The sequence below is a fragment of the Colletes latitarsis genome, chromosome 4, assembly GCF_051014445.1.
Source record: "Colletes latitarsis isolate SP2378_abdomen chromosome 4, iyColLati1, whole genome shotgun sequence".
In the NCBI taxonomy this organism is placed as follows: domain Eukaryota; kingdom Metazoa; phylum Arthropoda; class Insecta; order Hymenoptera; family Colletidae; genus Colletes; species Colletes latitarsis.
In genome coordinates, this window is record NC_135137.1 from 29,336,418 (window position 1) to 29,359,102 (window position 22,685).

Genomic DNA, 22,685 nt, shown 5'->3' on the forward strand with positions numbered 1-22,685 from the left:
CGTTGAACCGGGTATATGTTCCTGTTAAAGATTTTTGAATAGGTCTCTTGCATGTTCTTTATGATTTCGCGGTTTTTCTTATCTATAGATGCTATATCACGCTCACGGAGTCTGAGAAGATGGCCAACTCGAATATGTGTAGTGAACATAATTCGTGGCTTCAAATATGATGGACGCCTCGGCAGTGAAAATCGTAGCTTGTTCAGGGAGGTCCTTTTTGTCTCTGCTCCTGTATTAGTTTTCGAATGTCTGTATATGTATTTCTTCCAAAAGTGTAATACAATTTTAAAGTGTAAAAAATTCATAAATATCAGTTTCTTTTCGAACAAATGTACGAGAATCTCCCGTAAATAAAATTAAGTAAAGAGAGGTGGAAGAAGAAGATTGGATGTGAGAGGAAGTAGAGGAAAGCCCACGTAACCCTAAGGGGAACCAGTAATTAAATACATACATACATAAGCAATAAGCAATATTTATTGGAGTATACAATTTTTATATTAGCTGTTTTGACATTATAAGGTTTAATCAGTTTTGTCTGCTTGAATCATCATAGTAAGTAAATTGGCTAATTCTTTCAAATTTTCGATATCTTCAGAATTGCCTTTAAACGTGTTCAAATTTTGTGATGTATCACATTTATGTACTTGTATGTCGCCAATAACTATACCCATGTATCTTAATAAGTTACAACTGAAAATATCGAAAAATCTAGTTGTCAGAATTGTTGGATCGTTATAGTGAAGGGTAGTAAGATTTAAATATTCTTGGGCTGTTGACCATTTTGTTTCCCAATTTTCAAAGAATTTTTGGTTTGAAAAAACGTTGCGACGTTTAGATTATTATTTTTTATTTCCAACACTCCAAATTACGTGCGTTCCTTATTTGCGTAAATTTGAATCCTGTTCGTTCCAGTTTGATCGTACACATCGCTATACAGATACTGTTTAGGAGGACAGAAAAAGAAAAGAGGGGAGCGGTTTCGTCTCTTGCGTGTTAGTGGACTCATTAGTAAGGTTTTCTAACATGCCCTGCCTTAGACAACTGGGATATTAGGAAGTCGATCAAAGAGTGTATACATATCCATAATCCATATAGCAACCGAGGGATCGGTCGAGCGCTTTTAAAAGATGCTCTGATGGCGAGCATGGGAGGCAACGCCACATATTCGCCACACGCGCACTCTGATGTATTAAATTATTACTATTTTCATCCACGGGGATTTCCCTAAATCCATTCATGATCCGTTCGGTCGAATCGGGTTTTTCCACTCTTTTATATTGTCAGATGCAGGACCTACTATTACATTGCGAAGAAATTTTGTAAAGTAACGGTTCTTGTACATTGAACAGAAGAAACTTCCTATATTGACGCCCTTAAATAAAATATAGTTCACTAAGTTTTAACACATTAACACATAATAACACATGATAACACGTTTCCCAGAATTAACAAATGGAGGAATAAGCATAGTCCAAATACAGGATTAAGATAAGGAAGGAATATGACTACCTAAGAAAGGGACGCGATGGCCTGCGATACAGTGAAGACTAAATTGAGTTAGCAGAGCTCAAATTAAACTGCTCGATCTACCGTCGAGCAAAGCAAACGAGCTGTAATCTATAATCGAAGTGAAAATAAAGGAATATCGAGATCAGTCTATGAGAAATCATTTTCCACTCCGAAAAACATTTATCTCTGTGTAAGCTGGTGATAAACTTTTTGCAGATTTGTTTCTTGGTCACTTAATAGTGATACTAGTATACATATAGTGTATGCCACTAGGTAGCGATACTAATAACGACGAGCCACGTGTATGTGAGCCTTTCCTTTTTGATCTTGAGCAGGTGAAGTTCGTCCTTGTCGACTGATACTCAATTATGTCAAATCTGGCCACACTGTGTGTACTGTAGCTCATTTGTATCCATTATCTACATATATACATATATCTCATTTCCGCTGTGATTAAATATCAAAATTAATTTTTTCTCTGCAACTTATCAATGAACAATCCGCTCGTGTATGCGTCAGAATTAAAATAATAGTTATTTTTTTTAATTCTTTTTGACGATTCAAAATCATCAACGTGTTTCCTCCGAATAAAACACGAAGTTTAAGACATGGCACAGAAGAAGAATGTACTTATGATTTGTTTAGGTAAGCTTCAAAATATTTGACTAATTAGGAAATATAGGAATAGAAGTATACAACAATAATGTAAAACCCAACTTTTATTTTATAGGCAATATTTGTCGTTCGCCTATAGCAGAGGCCGTGTTTATTAATGAAATAAATAAGTTAAATATAAGTGATTTGTGGGAGGTAGACAGTGCAGCTCTTATAGGATATCATACGGGTAAAAGCCCAGATCATAGAGCTATGTCCACACTAAGGGAAAAGGGCATTACAAATTATTCCCACAAAGCAAGGCCTGTAAGTGGATTGCTAATTAGGTAAGAACTATGAAAAATAAATATTAATGTATTTGTATATTTTGTTATAGATTACCAAAGATGACTTTACCAAATTTGATTGGATATTTGGAATGGATAATAGTAACATTCAAGAGCTAAATAATATGAAACCTCATAATTCTACTGCCAAGATTGAGCTTCTTGGAAGTTATGATCCACAAGGAGAAGTTATAATTAGAGATCCTTATTATGTACATATTCCTATCATCTTTACTTGAACTTTAAAATAATATTTTGTACCATTAAATTTAATATTACAATTTATCTCCAGTGATAATTTAACTTAGATTCTGTATTATAAAACAAGAACTAAATTGATACAAATTTTGTTTACAGGATAGCAACAGTGCTGGATTTCATAAAGCATATGAACAATGTGTACGAAGTGTAAAGGCTTTTTTGGAGAAACATAAGGGTATTTAATACAATTTTAAATTAATGGCAATTGAAATTTATTTTCATAATACAAAATGCAAATACATACAATGAGTTTATTACTTTCAGATAACAAATTATGATCAAAATGAATCCTAGAAATAATTGTTTTGAAAATTATTGAAATATTGTAGTATAATTCGAAATTTGTGAAAAATAATAAACATTCATTACACCACTACATAATTTGTTTGTTACTACTTGAAATTAACAGGTACTTTTTTTAAATAATTGTTTTGTAACTATTAATCATTATTTCATAGATAAAAATAAATATACTTCCCGTTTTGTTTTACAAGGTCATTTACATAACCTAAAACAGTAATGTATGAGCATTCCTGCCTTTAGTAGGTAAAAAATAGTTACGTATTGTTTTTAAAGACCTGCAGATATTAACATGTCTCAAAAGAAGAAAGTATTAATGGTATGTTTAGGTATGTTAAAAACATCAATCATTTCTTGTAAAAAGTGATTTATGTATTTTATCAACTAAAAATTTTAGGAAATAGTTGTCGTTCTCCAATAGCAGAAGCAGTATTTTGCAATCAACTAGAAAAAATGAGTCTTTGTAACTTTTGGGAAGTAGATAGTGCTGCACTTTTGCAATATCATGTAGGTAAAAATCCAGAACCTAGAGCTATGGCCACGCTTAAACAAAATGGCATCACACATTATACTCACACAGCAAGACAGGTAAGTCGATTAATTACAAAATTTAAAAAGAAATTAATAAATTAAGTAATTTTCAGATTACAAAAGAAGATTTCTATAAATTTGATTGGATATTTGGAATGGATACTGGTATAGTTTATGATTTATATCAAATGCAACCAGAAAACAATCAAGCAAAAATTGAACTTCTTGGAAAATATGATCCAAACGGAGAATTAAATATACGAGACCCATTATTTGTAAATATTACATGCATTCATTTTTTTATATTAAATAGGTTTTTTTTAAGCTATCACATGATGTAATTAATCTTATTTATTTGTAGGATAGCGACAGTAGCGGGTTTGAAAAGGCGTTTGAACAAGCTACCAGAAGTATAAAAGCATTCCTAGAGCAACGTACAGGTAATTTTTTATATTGCAACGTTTAATATATAATTTAACGTATATTTTAGCATTTAATCAAATTATTTTTGTTACTTATATCATATATTTCTATATTGCTTTATGAAAAAACAAGTTTTACTTACAGCTATTATGAGTATGGAATCAAAGTGAATGTGAGTATATTACATTATCAAAGTGATTATGTTCTACAATCTATATAGTACATACTAGATAAATAATACATATTATATTTATTTGACTTTACATCCACTTATATACACTTCAAGTATATTCCGATCATTTCCAGAATATATGAATTTTTGAAGTTTTTCTTCTAAAGTATAATCTTGTAAATCATCTAAATGTCCGATACTTACGTTTGTATCTATAATAAGAGCATCAAATTCTTTACCTACTACAAAATTTCCTATCTCATTATCCATTGCCAGAGCTGAAAAAAATAAATATTAATATATAAAATGGAAATTTGATAAATTTATATAAATAACAGAGAATCCGTTCATAATTTTTAGAATCTTACCCATTGCACCTCCTAAAGTAGCCATATGAAATACGTCTTTGTAATTAAGTGGTTCATAATTATCTTTAAGTAAAGACAAGTGAGTTGATACTTCTAAAGCTGATTTCATTGCATCTAAAATGCTACAGCTTTGTCCTCCTGCAACGTCTGCAAACAAATAATTACAATTAATGATATAATCATTAGAAAATCGTAATAAAATTACTTTTAAAAAACATTTATTTTTACCAGTGCCAAGACCAACTTTTATTCCTTTAGATCTCAGCTTTTGAATGTCACAAAGACCACTTTTTAAACATGTATTTGATGAAGGACAATGAACAACCGCTACACTACGTTTCTTTAATAGCGCAATTTCATTGTCTGTGAGATGTACTCCATGAGCCATCACTGTCTACAAATAAATTTTTATAAACAGTCTGTAAACTTGAAGTATTTAACAATTAGTACATGTTATTTTAACATACTTTACTTGTAAGAAGTCCAGTTGTATCATAAACATCTGCATACGAAGAGCATTCAGGAAATTTATGTTTTACAGCTTCTATTTCATCTAGATTTTCGGATATGTGGCTCTAAAACGTTTTGCACATATTAGAATAATTTATATGTGCAAAATGTATACAAAAATGTAAAATATATTCAGAAACATATTTGGACACATAAATTATAATTACATATTAATATTCATTTATCTATTTATGACATCAGCTATTTAGAAACTTCATTTTCGGCAGTACCTGTATATGAAGATCTTTCTCTTTTGCTAATTTTCCTAATTCTCTCATCAATGGCATATCACAACTTAAGGCAAATCTTGGTGTTATAATTGGTTTTATGAGAGGATTCTGAAGTAATAGTTACACAGACTGATATTATATGATGAAGATAATGGAATATAAATTAAAATAGAACTTAAAACTTACATTTAATTCAATAATATCTTTTACGAATTTATTTACATTTATTATTGATTCTTCTGTGGTTTCATAGTATTTGTCACTACGTTCAACATTCATACTTATTTTTCCAATAAAAGCCCGTTGACCTATGTCTGCAGCTTTTTGCCCAAGTATTACAGATGCTTTCGCGTAAAGGGATGCAAAATAACATGCTGTTGTTGTACCAAGTGTAATAGTTTGTTTCTATAATTTAAATATAATATAATTATATCTGATTTAAAATGCAAACGTAACATAAAATATTTTAATTTTTCTCAATATCTTTGTGATTGAACTCACTACAACAGCATCAAATACTCGTTCAGCAAATTTATCATCTGTATATTTCCTCTCCAAAGGAAAAGTATAAGTTTCCAACCATTCTAAAAGTTTTTTATCATACCCAACTCCTAAATTAGGAAGTTGAACAGCATGAATATGACAGTCAATAAATCCTGGTACTAAAAATTGACTATTACTGAGAACAGTCACATTTTCATCTTTTGTGTCAATTGATTTTGGATTTATTATTATATTGATAATCTAAAAATTGACAAATACTTCGATATACTATATACTTTAATATTATATTACTTTATATTTCGTATCAATTCTTCGTATCATGCAATTTATTAAATGAAAAATTAATACTATCTAAAAACTTCATTCGTTATCGTTATTTTTTTTATAAAAAAAAAATCTGTTAGATATGTACCTTCCCTTCTTTAACGTATATCGCACCATGATCAACGGTAATTAATTTTCCATGTTCGTTAGTATGAACGAACGAACCGATAAACATCTTGATTTTCGGTGTTACAGACATCGTACAAAATTTTTCGTATAGTCCAAATTTACAGCAACTACAAATATTAAAATATCGAAAAAATTTAATGAAAAGCCAAAACGATTATTTAGTAATAATATTCAATACATATTTCTTGTTACATTCTTCTGTCCGTACATTTCTACTGTTTAGTCGTTATCTAATATGAATTTATGTAAAATATGTTACGTATTTATAAGTATTTGCTTGCATATAACATTATACTTTTATACAAATACAATAATTGTAGTATAGTAACGCAGAATATATCGATTTAACATACACATCAAACGTGAAACTCTGGCATCTTGCGAGGCTGTATTAACTGATGTTTTAATTCATTGTATATGTGTTTCTTTTTTTATTAATAACCATGAGTGCCAAAAGAGAACAAAAGTCAGAAAGCTTGAGGAAATCGGATAACATGGTAGATACTCATCGGGAATTTTTGGATATGGATACCGACGAGGAAGATTTTGGGCGGCAAGGTAAAATCATATACACGTACTTCGAAGTTTCAAAATTAACATTAATTTTACGATCAAAATTTACAATATCTACAATAATGATTAATTCTTCATTGTTCCGTGCAGAAGGTTCTGTATATAGGGTGTTCGGCCACCCCTGGGAAAAATTTTAACAGGAGATTCTAGAGGCTAAAATAAGACGAAAATCAAGAATACTAATTTGTTGATGGAGGCTTTGCTAAAAAGTTATTAACGTTTAAAGTTTCGCCCATATTGAATTTTTTTCTAGAAAGTGGGTAGGATTTCAGAGGTAGGTCTATTCACCAAAAATTATTGTAATTGATTCCCACAACTGAAAATAATTTTTTCAAAACGATTTGAAAAAAATTTTTTTCGGTGAAAAATTTCAGCAGCTACCCCCTGTCGATTTTTCTTCAAAATTCGTTTTTGATTTTTAATAACTTTGTTTGACGCCCTACAGAAAAGTTGTCTAATACTTTTTTGTAGGTACCCATGAGCTCTACTTCAGAAAAAAGTTTCATTGAAATATATTCACTATTGTAGGAGTTATGGCCGTTTGAAAAGTGGACCATTTTTATAGGGTTTTTCTCATTTTAGAGGGTCAAGGAACAACTTTTCGAGTATTTTTGCGATTTGTACATATTCTACACTAAAATACGCGTAGTTTGCTTTTTTAAACATTAAAATCGTCCAATTCGTTCAGAAGTTATGACGTTTTAAAGATTCGCATGAAAATTCGGGCAGACTTTTCTGGCCAGAAATTATATTTTCGGTAAGGAATTTTTTTCTCGAAACTGAGTAGGATTTCGGGGGTATGTATAATGACTAAAAATGCTTGTAATTACCCACTGTAATTAAACATAATTTTTTTAATATGATTTGAAATTTTTTAATTTCGTCTAAAAATTTCAGTACCTACTCGAATTTTTTTCTCGAAAGTGGGTAGGATTTGAGGGATATGTGTATTCACCAAAAATGATTGTAATTGAGCCCTGCAATCAAAAATAATTTTTTCAGAATGATATGAAATTTTTTAATTTAATTTTTTAATAACTTATTAATGAAGCCTCAGTCAAGAAATTGATATTCTTGATTTTCATCTTATTTTGGCCTCTAGAATCTCCCATTGAAATTTTTCTCAGGGGTGGCCGAACACCCTGTATATTTATACATTCGCAAAAAATATGTTATTTGACTTTTATATAACTTGGTGGAAGAAATGTTCTCTTGTAAAGTCTTTTGCCATCGTACATATTCCATACCCAATATTTGTCACGTAAATTCTAAACTATCGAATGTTTCTTTCAATAAAAATTGTCTGCTAAGTTGATAAATCTCTTCGAAGTAATAAACCGTCGAAAACAATATAGCACTCTCAGTTTATATACAAATAGCAGTTAATGTATGTATGTGTACTCAAATAAATACACGTGACACTTTAAATCGCGTAAATTAGTATTCGATTAACGTATGTATTACGATTACAAACCACCAAATGTATTTTTTAACACGCAAAACCACTCAACTGCGACACTTAACGCCGAAAATATAAACAAAATAATTGCTAGGATCTTGAGATATTATTTATACGACGCAATTATATTTCTTTGATGGAGCATAGAAAAAATTAACACGTAAATACCATCTAGTGCAAATTAGTTGACAATAATCCCTCACTTAAAGGTAGAATTTTAGCACAGGACCAAAACAACTTCCACACATTTATGTATGTTTTCTGCCATTCGAGCGATTCGAGCGAGTTGATATAATCATAACCACAGGCCAGGCATGCTCGTATATCTCGTCGGTGCCATAATCTATTCAAGGCCAAATGTATTTGTGACGATGTTGCTGTATTATAACCCTAATAGTTACTATTATAATATTTAACTTAAAAACTAAACGTACACATATATGTACTAATATCCTTAAAAGATTGAAAAATTTACTAACAAAAATTTAAAGCGGTGCCACATGTCTATCTGCGTGCCATTCATTAATGCAAACTACTTTGTACAGTTTTCACTCTATCCTTATGAAAGTATTATCAATAAGTTAATGAAAGTTTCGCGATGAAAATAAATCTAAACACAAGCTTATTCGGACTATTTTTTCAAAAATTTTACAAAAATGATTCGAATATGTTAAGTTTTAACTGAACTTTATTAAAGTCTTAATTATCCAAAAATCAAATTATATTTCTGTAATATAACGATAAATTAAACTTAAACATTTTCAACATTTCTTTTCTCTAACTGCACGCATTCTTCCTTTTTTTTACCAGTGTTGCCAACCCACTTTTAATAACTACCAAATTCTAACAGAATAAATTATAATTAAAAATAGTCCGAATGAGATTTTATTTAGATTCATTTTCATCGGAAATACCTTGTCGCTCTTATACAGACATTATGATTAATATAGCAAATTTTAATTTGCATTAGTGTCGACACATCGATACGCGTTTGGTATCGCTTTAAAATTTCGATTACTTGCTTATTGATGATTTCATTAATATTTAAATTTTCTATTGACCCTTGATTAAAGGTAACTAACGGTCCAAATTTTCAATTTTAAAGTAAAGGATGTAGTATATTATTCTTTTTACTGTATTTCAGAATCACCCGAAATCGAAGAAGAACTTCCTCCGGAACCCGAAAAACCGGTATTCACTGAGGGAGAGTTAGATACATTAGTTAGTAAGATTGTTTTTTTATTATTCTAGGGTTCGTAATTCGTTGAATCGCACGTTAAAAACTGCACATATGTTGCTCGATATCTACTAATTATAGTTTTATCAGAAGATAAATGATGCAATAACATGATGAAAATACTACCTCTCAACATTGCAGTACATAATTTGACAAATAATATAATTTGTATAAATCGTAAATTGAATTCTAACGTGGATAATTTTATGATTTTTTTACGAATTATACGTTAAATTTTAGCATAACGATATTAACAAAATTTACTGTATAAGAAGTACATCAAGATTTGCGATTACTTACGGAAAAAACATGCTCTTGGAATCAACGCAGTGTAATACGTTGAAATAATTGGCAGTAAATTGACGAAAAAAATTAGATACAATTGCAAAGAAGCGTTTTATCGTGTTTATCACGTTTATCAGTTCAGAGGTCTATTTGATAAGATCACTTCGTTATAGTCACATGTATCTAACGAATGAAGTTTATCGAGACTGTTAACGATTCTCGTTTAAATATATTTACAGGTGCAATATGTAAAAGATTTAACAATATTTCCTCCTGTCGATAATAAAAATTGGAACGAGAAATGCGATGAAACAATACGTGAATATTTTGAAAATCCAACACACATTGTGCTGAGCATATTTCACGAAGAAAATAAGTTAACTGCCATTTTGAATGTTCCAAATTATGCGCCCAAAGGATTCGTGTATTTTCTAAGATCACCATGGCAAATTTATACACCGGCAAATTTTGTTAACGCTGTTTTATTTGGAAGTATCAGCGAGAATATTAAAAATTCCGTTTTAAAATTTTTGGAAAATATTTACGCACCAGTTATACTTCGTAGTAACGACTGTACATCGTGTATCCATTTAATATATTTAAATAACTGCAACGACATATTTAAGTTATTCTTACAATGAGATTATTTCTTCTTTATTTGAATGTATACATACAGGGTGTTCGACCACCCCTGGGAAAAGTTTTAATGGGAGATTCTAGAGGCCAAAATAAGATGAAAATCAAGAATATCAATTTCTTGACTGAGGCTTCATTAATAAGTTATTAACAATTAAAGTTCTGCCTGTAGAACGGCAATCTGCGAACAGCTGCGTGCGCGTGATAATGGTTCCCATTCAACATGAGAAACTCTACTTACTGACGTATCGACAGTCTTACAGTTTTGTGAATAAGAACCACTATCACGCGCACACAGCTGTTCGCAGATTGCCGTTCTACAGGCAGAACTTTAAACGTTAATAACTTTTTAACGAAGCCTCCATCAACAAATTGGTATTCTTGATTTTCGTCTTATTTTGGCCCTTAGAATTTCCCATTAAATTTTTTCCCAGGGGAGATCGAACACCCTGTATAATTGTAAGCCAAGATTATTATTAATTGTTCTGTTATTATTTCCATCATATTCGTCATACATAGATCACTATATTATAATTAACATTTTCCATTTATAATGAACAGTCATACAAACCCATGTATTATCAAATCTTCATGAATTTATTATATGCCTAACAGAGGAGGTTTACAAACCAATGGGTTTAACTTCGTTGTACGTTCCAAAAGAGAGTATATTTAAAGTATTTCCTGAGTCATCGGACAAAATTGACTGTTTCTTACTCGGAGAAGATATAAAAGCGATCCTTTCGGAGGAAGACGAGAGGAAAATTAAATTAGTCGATAGATTGGAAAGAGTAGTTTGGTCTTGGATTAGGCAAATACATGGAGAAAAAAGAGTAGCATCGAGTAGAACGAAGATCGAAAGCATACACGACGAAGTCAATTATTGGAATGCGAGACGTTAGTTTCTCGTAGAGCATATGAAGCGACGTGATTTTAATTCTTCCATATCTATTATAATTCTAAATTATACAAATAGTATTGCTTGATGTATCGTCCTTCCATGAGTAGAAGACACAGTGTGTTTATATTCCCATAGATGGTATTTATGCGTCGTAAATTTCTCAATGCAACAAATATTTATTTACAGATTCAAACTTAAGTTATTTAAATGCTCAACTTCTTAACTCGGAAGTTCGATTGATAATAGACACACTTAGAAATTTACGTTCTCTCAGCGTAAACAAGTTCGAGAAATTAGCTAAGCATATTCAAATCGGATTAAAAGAAACGTCGTCGAATTTGATGTACTTGAGTATTTTACTCGATTTATGCAAACATTTGAACATTTTGGAAGACCCTGAAAATTCAATAACGGAAGCGTTACTTCTGATATTATTTATTTGGGCTGAATCTCCATTTTATAATACCAAGTGAGAGCAATACCTTTTACAAAACAAACGTTTTAATGTAGAAGATATATTTGGAAGTATAATGTTTCAGGAATAATATAGAAATACTTTGTCGAGCGTTCAGCTCGCAAATAATACATCAGTGCAAAAATTATATTAACATTGATATAGCATTAGGTAGTAATCCAGAAGAGGGAATGAAAACACTGAAAAAATGTATATTCTGTTGTGATATTTATAAAATAATTTATGATAATGTATGTTTCTCATTAAACACAATTTCTATATCACACTACGTTCTATATTACATAATAAAATTCTGTTTAGCTAATAACAAACGTTGTTTCATATATTAATTCTGATAAAAAATGGAACATAAACAGGGCAGAAGTTTTCAATAAAATTGATACTTTTAAACAAAGATGTTACGATGTCTTTGAAATCTGTGAGGCTTTAGTCATATTCGGAAGGTACTAACTATTCAATAATTTTGAAAACTGCATAGATTGCACGTATTCATCCTTTAATTATTATTATGTATGTTACATTTCATTTAATAGGTCTAATAAAATAGGAATATTTGGAAGTACTAGAGGAATCGAGTACGAAGCATATTGGCGGGAAATTGAAAATTTATTTTACGAAATTTTGAATGAAATTATAGTCGTTCGCGATATTATATTCGACATTACAAAATCGAATTGGCTAAAAAAGTTTAGACGGTTTAAATATACAATTCTACAATTAGAAAACATGGTAATAAATTTAATCGAGGACATATTTAAACGTGTTAAGAATATAGAAGAAGGTATCGAAGCAATTTATACTTTACAAAAATTTAAAAAAAGGAACAATTTGTCGGAAATATTGCAGAACAAGTGGATACAGGTTGTATAAACTTGTGTGAATGCATTTTGTATATATATATAAAAAAAATTTACGTAATATTTAAAAAATTTTCAGATATGGACAATTTTCAACAACGAAATAGAATATTGTTATACAAACGCGATTAATACGTCAAAAATATGCGATCGATCGATACAAAAGACAGACGTCGACATGAATATGTTATGCATTTCACAGTATTTAAAAACTCAGTATAATATAATGATAAATGCAATGGATTGGATAGGAGAGTGTGCTACTGAACAGTGAGTAACAGATTACGAGATAAATTATTTAAACACATTTATTGAAATGTTAAATTTTCTTTTTTAAGTATTTTATGCATTTATTTTATGCTAAACATCAGTTTTATATGATTTTTCTACATTCATATCGCTAGGGACGTATCATACATGTTTTTAGATGTACCTTGCAACAATATAAACATGTGTTACATGTAATTGACGAGAGAAGAAAGATGTTTAATACTTATAGTACACATGGAATGTAGTAATGAAGATGGTAAGTTATTAAAATCACAATAAAAATTAATGGATAATAAAGAATGATTTCCTATATTTTTCGTAATAAACTCCCATCATTGTATTATTACAAAAATTATATTACTGTAACTTTGGACGGGGTATTCTATTTATAACATTCATTCTTTTATATGTATATGTCATATTTAATTTTTAAATTGAAAAGAAATACTAATAAGTGACCATGAAAAATGTTAATTAATTCATTTGACATAACATGTAATGTTATGTTCTGTTTTCTTTATATTTTGTTTAATAACAAAATTTACATTACTTATATTTATACTGAATTTGTGACAGCCTTACTATACAATTACACATCATTAATATACCTCCCAATATCAATATTCATATCATTCTACTTTTCTTTGTTTAAAACCTTATTGATGTAGCATACATAAATCTTTTAAACATTTATATTGTATGAATTCCTTCTTATCGATCACCCTGCCTTTTTTTAATAGTGCAAAAATAAAATTTGTAATATGATTGGCATAGGATGAGAGAGAAATCTTAGATGGCACTTTAAACATTGTGAGGTATTTGAATAGTAACTAAAGTAGATATACTTTAGTAATTTACTATATAAAAATTATTTCTTATAAATTATGTAAAACTTTGAAGTACTAACAATAATAAGTATAAATTATAATCTGTGAGACCATGTTTAAAAAATGAACGTCTTATGAATAAGATATTGTGATAAATATCACATAAAATAAAAACGTGGAATTATAATATTGAAAGACTTATATTAAAATGTAAGTTTTTAATTAATTTGTAGAGAGTACGAGTGTATCTTCTGTATTAAAACTAACTAACTTTGGGAATTTTTAACATTAAACCAATATTTCTATAAAGTCTATAACAATTATAAATTACTTACTAACTACGTTTTAACTATAGATTTGAAATCATAAAAATAATAAGATAATAGATAAATTAATATTTATTAATAATATAAACTGGTGTTAATTCGACTGCATTTTCTGTACCGGAATTTGCACGCCAAAAATTACTAAGCTTGCGAATATTAAGTTCATTAAATTTGTGAAATTCCCATACTAGTCCTGAATAATTTATCCATATTTAGGCACAGCATTCATACTTTCATTTTCTAACATGCTATTAGTACCTTTTACATACTGTGGTCCCTTAAGCAACTCTGAACACGACTAAATGTATAAAGTAGATATAACAATATTGCACAATCGTTTGGATTCTCTACCTCATTAAGATATATATTGCATTATATAGTTATGTTTCCCAAAGTTATAGTAATTATACAGAACATCCCCATATATACATATATAGTATATAGTATATATAACTGTATAATAATAAAAAGAAAAAAAATTTGGAATTAATGAATAGTTTTGGATGTAGTCTATTAACGGCAATATAGGGCAATCTATGCAATTTTTCTGTAGTACTAAATACATAGAATATATAAATAAAGTACTATGTCCATGTATAGGTAGAAACTGTTTATAAAAATGCTTCTAAAAGGAATAAACGCCCTTAAACGAAATAAGATAAATAGTATACTTTGTCTCAAATTAAGTACCACAAAAAATATTGAAATACATGTAAATACGGCTATATACGAATATTGTAAATATTTTAACATGTATTCCTTCATATGTGCATTCTTCAAAAAGAATTGTACCATGCGTACAAAGGTGGCTATTAAATGTACAAAGAATACTATACACTTCAACGTTAATAACGAACTTAATAAACCATCGCCAGTTTTTAGGTAGTATTGAGTTGAGTGATATGACCCATTAGGAAAATAGGTATCATCCACTTTTTATGATTTATTAAATTTAATAAGATGCAGTTTTCAACGATAAAGAACTATATAAAAATAGACCTATTAGTATCGTTGAGTACATTTTAAACATAATGCAGTAAAAATAGTAGCACCACTTTTAAGTTCATTCAGTTTTTATAACTGTAAGTATTTTTACACATATATTATATTAAGCTGTATTAAGTTGAAAATTTCAACATAGATTACCCTATAACCAGTTATATTTGTCCAATTAGGAACTATTATAAAAATTATACATAAATATTTTATGTACATATACCTGGCATGTGTACATATACACAATTCTCCTAATTTTGATTATCATAATACTGTAATCTACAATTTGCTTAGAGAATTAGAACACTCTTTTGGCACAAGTAACTTAAATAAGAGTACGTATTTGGTTTCTTTGTCCTACTTACTTCCAACGTAAGTTTTAGTTTGATGCAATTACCAGATTTTCCTGACCAGTAGTTACTGTAAAAATCGGACTGCCAGGTGAATCCTTATAATCAAGTAATTCACTATCATCGCTAAATGAGCTGGTACCTGACGAACCAACTTGTTCCAACCGCGATGATGGCAACAAAAATATTAGTGAAATAGCTATTATCATGTGCCATGCACTATGAACATACTGTAAAGGAAAGGAAATTCTTTCACATATTTGCCATTTATTACGGTAACAATTTACACTGCATATTATACGTACTTGATAATTAGCTTCTGTTTCAACTAGAGAAAAGAGTAATAGACCTACGGTAGCCAATAGTAATCCCGCTAATAACTTCGAAATTTTATCAGGTTTTTTCCATTTTTTCATTTGAAAACACCGGTAAGCATATGTTCCCATCTAGAAATGTATAAATAAGAAATAGTAATGTTACAAATAGTCCCTTAAAATTACTTACTGGAATCATAACGCCTATTCCTAGAGGTACTAATATACTAATTAAGCTTGTTTTGTTAGATTCCACTCCAAAAGCTATTATAAGAACTCCAAACATATGGTACAATGATACAAAACGTGTTGGTATTTCAGCCATTGCAACAAGTGTTACCCAAAATGCTAATATGCTTGAAAAAAAATCACTGTATTGTAAAACCTAGAAGTAAAATCGTTTCATATAAACATGTGGTATATAAATTTAAGAAGAAAATACATAGTGTTTATTATAAACATAATACAATTTACGTACTTCATATTTAGCGACACAATAGGTCATGACATGTTGATCGCAAGCATGGTACAGGGATGAAAATAGCATAGTTGCCATATAGACTAATCCTTCGGTATATAAACCACGTTTAACAGCTAAATATATGGCAGGTATAAAAAAACCATTACTTAATGTGAGTATCATCGTTGTCACGACCAGAGATGACTCTGGATTGGCACTAGTACCATCAGTACAGCCCCATCCTTTGTATCCTACACAATGAAATGTATGACTTTCATACTTTGAAATAAAAATATATAATTAGAATTATCTAAATAACAAACCTTCAAAGCATTTACACGTTGTGTAATAAAGAATATCTCGATGAATTTCTTGGCAAATTCCGTGATGACCACATGGATAATTTCCAGAAAACACACATTGCCTAGTTCGTATATCCAATGATACCAAGATATCCTCCATTTCGCAATTTACAGGATGTCTAGTTTGTAGATAATACCATTTTGTAATTCTAATGTAATTGTAATTTTAATATTATTTTGTACTTTTAAAAATATAGTATTACCCATTAAAATGGCATGTTGCACTTAAAGCAACATACCATGTATCTGGCTGTGGATATGGTATCAACAAACTTGCATCATGTTTATCAAACGAAGATAAATTCATTAACATTCTTGAATCCTCGCATATAATACTACCTTTTACTCGATCTGGCACTCGACCACGTTGAATGCAAAGTATAACTTTAACTAACTGTCTTGTTATTACCTAAAATTCATGTAAGAATTTCTATCAATCAAAAATTATTTTTCTTGGTGATTTAAACATTTTGTTTAATTATTATTTATATAAAACATGTTAATGTGTAAACGTTTTCAATACTTATAATTTTCGTTTTCATTTTTTCTTATTGCTACATCAGTATACTCATTGTCAAAGCATTTCAATACTTAGCTTTAAAAAATTCTTTTTCGCGACGCTAATTAATCATTTTCAATATGTATCTATATATTTTATACGTTCTTTATTGGGTGTTTTTTTTAATATTTTATTTGCACTCTGTTATATCAAATTTATTGTAAAACCAATTTTTATATTGTATATTTTTGTTGATACGATTTAATCCTGTTAATTAATGATGATCACGTTTCGAAAACATTTAATATTTTAATATGTTTTATATGAATAGTAATTTAAAAATGCTGAAATGTCCAAGAAAAAATCTTTGTTTAAATATATTCTCAAGTCTTTTTCATATTTTATAATTACAAATTATTAATGCGTACTTTGTCCATTTCTAAGTGTGCACTAATATCGAGTGTGCCACCAATATCTACTAATGGTAAAATATTAAATTGTGTTACAACTGGATGTACATCTGTTAACATTACCCAAGAAGTTAGCCATTCTCTACCCTGGAAAAGAGTTTTTATGTGTAACATTTTCTGTACTCTAATGCAAGAGTGACGAATTAATGGCCTGCGGACCACATTTAGACCTTGCTCCTACTTGTTTGTCCCACAGAGCCATACAAATGTGAACCTCTCCACAATCATTTCATTCCAACAATGCCCCTACATTCTTAAATTCCCAAAGAAAAATACATTGAGCTAATATACTAATAGTAATGGTGGCTAATATACTAGTAGTAAGAGATTCAGCTAATTAAAGATAAAATTCGTATGGTTCGTGGTGAGTAAACAATTCGTCAGCTCTGCTATAATATAGCATCTTGGTATGGAAAGGTTTACGTAATAGAATGAGGCACGTATGGTCCGCGGGCCATCAATTTACAGTCCCTGTATTATGTATGAAATGTGTTGCGTCGCGAAACATGTCGTTCCACTTACAACGGCAATTCGGCGTTTACATGAACGCTACAAGGCATTAGCGTAAATGGCTTTAGTGTTAATGTAAACGAAATATCATAATAGTCGTTATAAAGCGACCGCGCGACCTGGTTCTGACCGTCGGGCCAGGATTTTCCCCGATACTTGGGACGCGCGGTCCACCCTCGCGAGCGCAAAATACAAGAAGTACCAGCGCACCAATCCTGAACGAAAAAAGTTCGGATTGGCTGCGGCTGGCTTCTTGCACTAGCATATAAGGCGCGACACTTGATATACAAAAACAGACAAACACAAAAAGTTGTACGAACAACAAACGAGAGAGAGAGAGTCCACAACAAACTCAACAACTTGCATATTACCAAACGTGCAGGAAGAGCTACAGCGGTGCCACAGATTGCATCACCGAGCTCTCAACGAAGTGGAATATTTAATACCTGTAATAAATATACGCCAGAAAATGTTTGTGAGTGCTTAATCCTAGCAAGTTGGTATCTTGGAACACACAGCTCATCCAAATTTTCATCCGATAAACGAAATTGATTTCTCAAATCGACCCCATTATAAGACGATATATTTCTCCTGCTTTCGTATTGGTGCGAACGATGCTTTGTTAAATCTTTCATATGTAACTGTGCTAATGCTTTAGAAAATGAAGGTGCATCCAAGTACTGTCTCACAAAAGACTTTTCTGTCACTCTGATTGGACATTCTGAAAAAATAAGATAAAATAAAACAAATTCATAAAATTGATATTAATACAAAAATGCTATAGACAATAACGTTTACCTGAAGTGATTACTTTTATGTTTACTTCAATAATACTATCTGAAATAATCATCAAATAATAATAACTATCTTCAAAAGGAGAAGATTCTGTAAAGGTATATGAATCGAATATAGTAAAGTTTCCAATTTCACTGGGTTCAGAGTGATTGAAAACAGGTAAAGAACGTCCTTGTAAAGCCATGCTTTTAATACAAGGTTCGTGTATACTATGAGACGTATACACAGTAAAATTACAACCCCAAATGTGTACACGAAAATTCCACGTTCCTGACGTAATGTATATCCTGCAAAAGAACCCAATACATTATTAACTTTCGATATTAGCATAATGAATTGGATTCAATGATTACACTCTTTACTTGTAATAAGAAGTTGTTTCTTTCGTTCTTAATGTATGCTGACAGCCAATAGGTATATTCTCAATACTATTTATCTGTGTCCATATAGCTACAGAACCTATACTATAATGGCATTTGTGTCCAAGCCCCTGGAACATAGAAGACAAAGTAATGTAAATTGTTTTTAATTTAAAGCAAAGGTCCTATCTAAATAAATTATTGGGAAGAATTGCTACTGTATTACATAATTGCAGAGTTATCAAAAATTATCTTACAGTGATTATAACAGAATGAAGAAAAAATATTGATACAAAGAGGTACTGTTCATAGAAAACGTACAGTTACCGAAGAAAATATCCATACACCGCAACACGTTCAGTTTAAACAATAAAAACTTTGATTGTAGAAGGTTAGTTAACTATGGAAGGCACACATGCAGTTAGGGAATTAACTCAGCTTTCAGATAGTATAAATTTTATTGTAACTTAAATAAAAATACAACAGATAAATCTCAAATGCCGAATGAAGTAAGAAAATCAGCGAGAAAAAAGTATTCATACAGAATTTTGTTTGTTTGTGAATCAGTCATATTTACAGTGATTAATATTTTGTAGGATATCCGTTATCAATAATCGCTTGTAATCGCCTGGACATAGATTCAATTAAATTATTTGTTACAATTCCCTCCATTTTTTGCCATTCCTCTTGCAAAGCATTTTTTAAATCATTTTTATTTGTAATTTTATATTTTTGCAAACGATGTTTCAATTCTCATCATATATGCTCGATTGGATTTATGTCCGGTGATTGCGGAGGAGTTTCCAGAACATGAGGCGCATTATATAAAATCCATTCTCTAATTAAATGGGTCTTGTGAATGAGAGCATTATCTTGCTGAAAATAGTAATTGTCAGAAAGGCCTAATTTCTGTGTGCTGTCTTTCAAATTTGATTTTAAAATATTTAAATATTTATATTAGTCTACTATACCATCAATGAAATGAAAGTTTCCGAGGCCATTTGCGGCCATACAGCCCCATACCATAAGACTACTTCTACCATGTTTGACTGTAGGTCTAATATTTTTGGGCCTTAAAAATTCTCCCTTTTTTCTGTACACTAATTTTCGTCCATCTGAACCCCAAGTATTAAACTTGCTCTCGCCTGAGAAAATAACTTGTTTCTAAAAATCTGATGATTTATTTATGTAAACTTTTGCGAAATTAAGTCTTTTTTCTCTATTCGCCTTATTGACGTAGGGGGTTTTCCTCACTACTCGTGCGAAATACCCTGATTCTTTAAGTTTGTTTGATATCGTTTTTGAACAAATTTTGTTACCAATTCTTGCTTCTAATTCTGCTGCGATTTTAGGTGCACTTTCAAATGGATTTTCTTTTATTTTCTTTGTAATAAATCTTTCATCCCTTTCAGTTAACTCACTCGGTTTCCCGGAACGACGCATACTTTCAATTAATCCTGTACTTTTGTACTTATTAACTATATATTGTACACTAGCATGACTCCTTTTTAACATTTCACCAATCTCGCGAAGTGATCTCCCACTTTTCCATAATTCAATTACAATTTTTCTTTCCTCTATTGTAGTTTCCTTATTTTTAGGACCCATTATGATACAAACTATGATTCTTTAACAAACCACGCTAAGAATTGACGAAATGCTATTAAACATAAGAAACAGAAATAAAAGAAAGACGAGATTCTCCCAAGATTTTGAGTTTTATTGGTATATTTCGTCAATAGATGTCATGTATGAATATTTTTTTCTCGCCGATTTTTTTATTTCATTCGGTATTTGAGATTTGTCTGTTGTATTTTTATTTAAATCATAATCAAATTCATACTATCTGAAAGCTGAATTAATTTCCCAACTGCATATATGCCTTTCATATCTAAGTAGCCTTCTATAATCAAAGTTATTATTGTTTAAACTGAATGTATTGCAATGTATGGATACTCTTTTTGGTAACTGTAACTGTACCTGTTGTTGAACCTTTTCATCCCAGTGAGATAAATATGCTCCTACAAACCAATCTCCAAATTCTGGTCCATAAACCGGTACTATTGCAGTAGTTTTTGGTTCAAATGTTGTAAGTGCAGAAACTACAATAGTCTGATTACGCTTAGGATACATATTAATAGGAAATGTATCATTATTTACAGACATCACAGGGTAACTGCCCCACTGCAGATATCTGAAAATTATAATATTACATTACAATGCATTACATACATCAAAGATGATTGAAAAATGCAAAATAAATGATTATTTACATATGGACTTTTCTTTCTGGACAATCTTGCCGATCCATAAATGCAGCAAATTGCCAAGTTGCTCTGAGCACCTCTTTTGGAACTGTATAATGAAACATAGCTATATCCGAGTAACTTTTAAACGAATGTAACAGTCCTTCTTGACTTGCTTCTGGCATGGTACATTCCTTGGCTGTAAACATAGATCATTCATATAGAAATAAAATATCTGAATAATTTCCAACAATTCTTTGTGAAGTATGAACATGAATACATTTTCGTTGCAAATGTTTTTAGTGTTCGATCGAATTAATGTTACGTTATCGTTAAAATGTACATAGAATATAATGAAGTGAAAATCTCATGCAGAAGATGACACATTCTCAAATACTTTGTTTACGAATTTACCTGGAAAAAGGAGCAAAATTAGAAGAACGTGAAACTGGAGAAACATGAGATATCGCCTTGGAAAATAACATATCGGAAGCATGACAATTTTTTTCAACATCACAGAAAAATTAAAACTATTATTGATCGGATGTGCTCCATTCACTCCTCATTAATTATTGATCATCCTTACGTTGCTATGTTGATTGTACATCCTGTACAGATAATAAATAAATACGTTAGACCGCAGTGTTTGCGTGTTTAGTCTATTCGTTTATATGGGTTCCTTTCGATCAGCTGTAGTGGACGATATATGAATACATAGCAGAGGGTGGGAGCACAGGAAGATGATTTTACCGACAGTTTCATAGCAAAAGGGCGATATTTTAAATATTTGCGGGAACAGGACTGTGTACTATGTGTTTTAGCATAAATCAAGATATTTTAATTATGAATCCACTCAAAATCTTAGTAATACCTTATTTAATTATCACACTTCATAAACAAATACACAATCTAAAGAATAATACGCAAATACAGATTCTAAAACTAACGATACAATGTCCTGAAACTCAATCAAAGTCACAGATGCAAACTTAGAATGATCATGCGCAGATATTCACGTAGTAACAAATTCTATATTTTGTACTTTCATTTATCGAACTTCTATTTATTTATTTAAGTAGGTGAAAGAAAGGTTAAATCAGTGCTTCCCAACTATTTTTACATTACGACACGCTCAGTAAAGGCGGACATTTATACGATACATTTTTTCAAATAGCGGAGATTATGTTACTATTATAAAGATATTCTACAGTAATTTGTATTTCGAAAGTTTACGATCAAAATAAATTATTTCAGAAAAATGTTTCTTTCATTAATT

General features: G+C 30.3%; 5 protein-coding genes across 11 annotated transcripts; 3 read left to right on the plus strand and 2 right to left on the minus strand.

The window, feature by feature from the left end:
- Nucleotides 1–1,781: 1,781 nt before the first annotated feature.
- On the plus strand, nucleotides 1,782–3,550 carry LOC143340850 (low molecular weight phosphotyrosine protein phosphatase). 2 transcript variants are annotated; one of them, XR_013079512.1, is made up of 6 exons: nucleotides 1,782–2,154; nucleotides 2,240–2,430; nucleotides 2,501–2,662; nucleotides 2,808–2,886; nucleotides 3,170–3,330; nucleotides 3,409–3,550. XR_013079512.1 is itself a non-coding variant. In XM_076763208.1 (5 exons), exons 1-5 carry the CDS (start codon nucleotides 2,118–2,120, stop codon nucleotides 2,987–2,989), a joined length of 483 nt encoding a protein of 160 aa, XP_076619323.1. In that variant the 5' UTR covers nucleotides 1,783–2,117; the 3' UTR covers nucleotides 2,990–3,092. The 2 variants fall into 2 exon arrangements, 1 of the variants encoding a protein (XP_076619323.1); XM_076763208.1 differs by lacking the exons at nucleotides 3,170–3,330; nucleotides 3,409–3,550 and adding an exon at nucleotides 2,976–3,092 and having other exon boundaries at nucleotides 1,783–2,154.
- On the plus strand, nucleotides 3,304–4,135 carry LOC143341348 (low molecular weight phosphotyrosine protein phosphatase). Its single transcript, XM_076764234.1, has 5 exons — nucleotides 3,304–3,340; nucleotides 3,409–3,599; nucleotides 3,656–3,817; nucleotides 3,904–3,982; nucleotides 4,098–4,135. The coding sequence occupies exons 1-5, from the start codon at nucleotides 3,304–3,306 to the stop codon at nucleotides 4,133–4,135; spliced, it is 507 nt and encodes a 168-aa protein (XP_076620349.1).
- On the minus strand, nucleotides 3,409–9,400 carry Dhpd (guanine deaminase). 4 transcript variants are annotated; one of them, XM_076763207.1, is made up of 9 exons: nucleotides 9,385–9,400; nucleotides 6,162–6,309; nucleotides 5,747–5,989; nucleotides 5,432–5,650; nucleotides 5,246–5,353; nucleotides 4,973–5,080; nucleotides 4,734–4,899; nucleotides 4,506–4,652; nucleotides 3,409–4,415 (listed from the first exon to the last, which is right to left on the minus strand). In XM_076763207.1, exons 2-9 carry the CDS (start codon nucleotides 6,270–6,272, stop codon nucleotides 4,216–4,218), a joined length of 1,302 nt encoding a protein of 433 aa, XP_076619322.1. In that variant the 5' UTR covers nucleotides 6,273–6,309; nucleotides 9,385–9,400; the 3' UTR covers nucleotides 3,409–4,215. The 4 variants fall into 4 exon arrangements, with proteins under 4 accessions (XP_076619322.1, XP_076619320.1, XP_076619319.1 ...); XM_076763205.1 differs by lacking the exon at nucleotides 9,385–9,400 and adding an exon at nucleotides 8,438–8,668 and having other exon boundaries at nucleotides 3,410–4,415; XM_076763204.1 differs by lacking the exon at nucleotides 9,385–9,400 and adding an exon at nucleotides 8,403–8,667 and having other exon boundaries at nucleotides 3,410–4,415.
- On the plus strand, nucleotides 3,796–13,195 carry LOC143340847 (uncharacterized). Its single transcript, XM_076763203.1, has 13 exons — nucleotides 3,796–3,817; nucleotides 3,904–3,982; nucleotides 4,110–4,137; nucleotides 6,644–6,760; nucleotides 9,379–9,455; nucleotides 9,996–10,338; nucleotides 10,954–11,289; nucleotides 11,480–11,762; nucleotides 11,833–11,998; nucleotides 12,069–12,211; nucleotides 12,302–12,629; nucleotides 12,705–12,895; nucleotides 13,053–13,195. The coding sequence occupies exons 4-13, from the start codon at nucleotides 6,646–6,648 to the stop codon at nucleotides 13,138–13,140; spliced, it is 2,070 nt and encodes a 689-aa protein (XP_076619318.1). The 5' UTR covers nucleotides 3,796–3,817; nucleotides 3,904–3,982; nucleotides 4,110–4,137; nucleotides 6,644–6,645; the 3' UTR covers nucleotides 13,141–13,195.
- LOC143340846 (post-GPI attachment to proteins factor 6) lies at nucleotides 13,145–22,101 on the minus strand. 3 transcript variants are annotated; one of them, XM_076763201.1, is made up of 14 exons: nucleotides 21,824–22,095; nucleotides 21,437–21,608; nucleotides 21,144–21,357; nucleotides 19,167–19,294; nucleotides 18,808–19,091; nucleotides 18,456–18,730; nucleotides 17,458–17,586; nucleotides 16,734–16,939; nucleotides 16,492–16,649; nucleotides 16,187–16,419; nucleotides 15,899–16,093; nucleotides 15,700–15,840; nucleotides 15,537–15,624; nucleotides 13,145–15,464 (listed from the first exon to the last, which is right to left on the minus strand). In XM_076763201.1, exons 1-14 carry the CDS (start codon nucleotides 21,921–21,923, stop codon nucleotides 15,424–15,426), a joined length of 2,364 nt encoding a protein of 787 aa, XP_076619316.1. In that variant the 5' UTR covers nucleotides 21,924–22,095; the 3' UTR covers nucleotides 13,145–15,423. The 3 variants fall into 3 exon arrangements, with proteins under 3 accessions (XP_076619316.1, XP_076619317.1, XP_076619315.1); XM_076763202.1 differs by having other exon boundaries at nucleotides 13,145–15,624; nucleotides 21,996–22,101; XM_076763200.1 differs by having other exon boundaries at nucleotides 13,145–15,624.
- Between the last annotated feature and the right edge of the window lie 584 nt (nucleotides 22,102–22,685).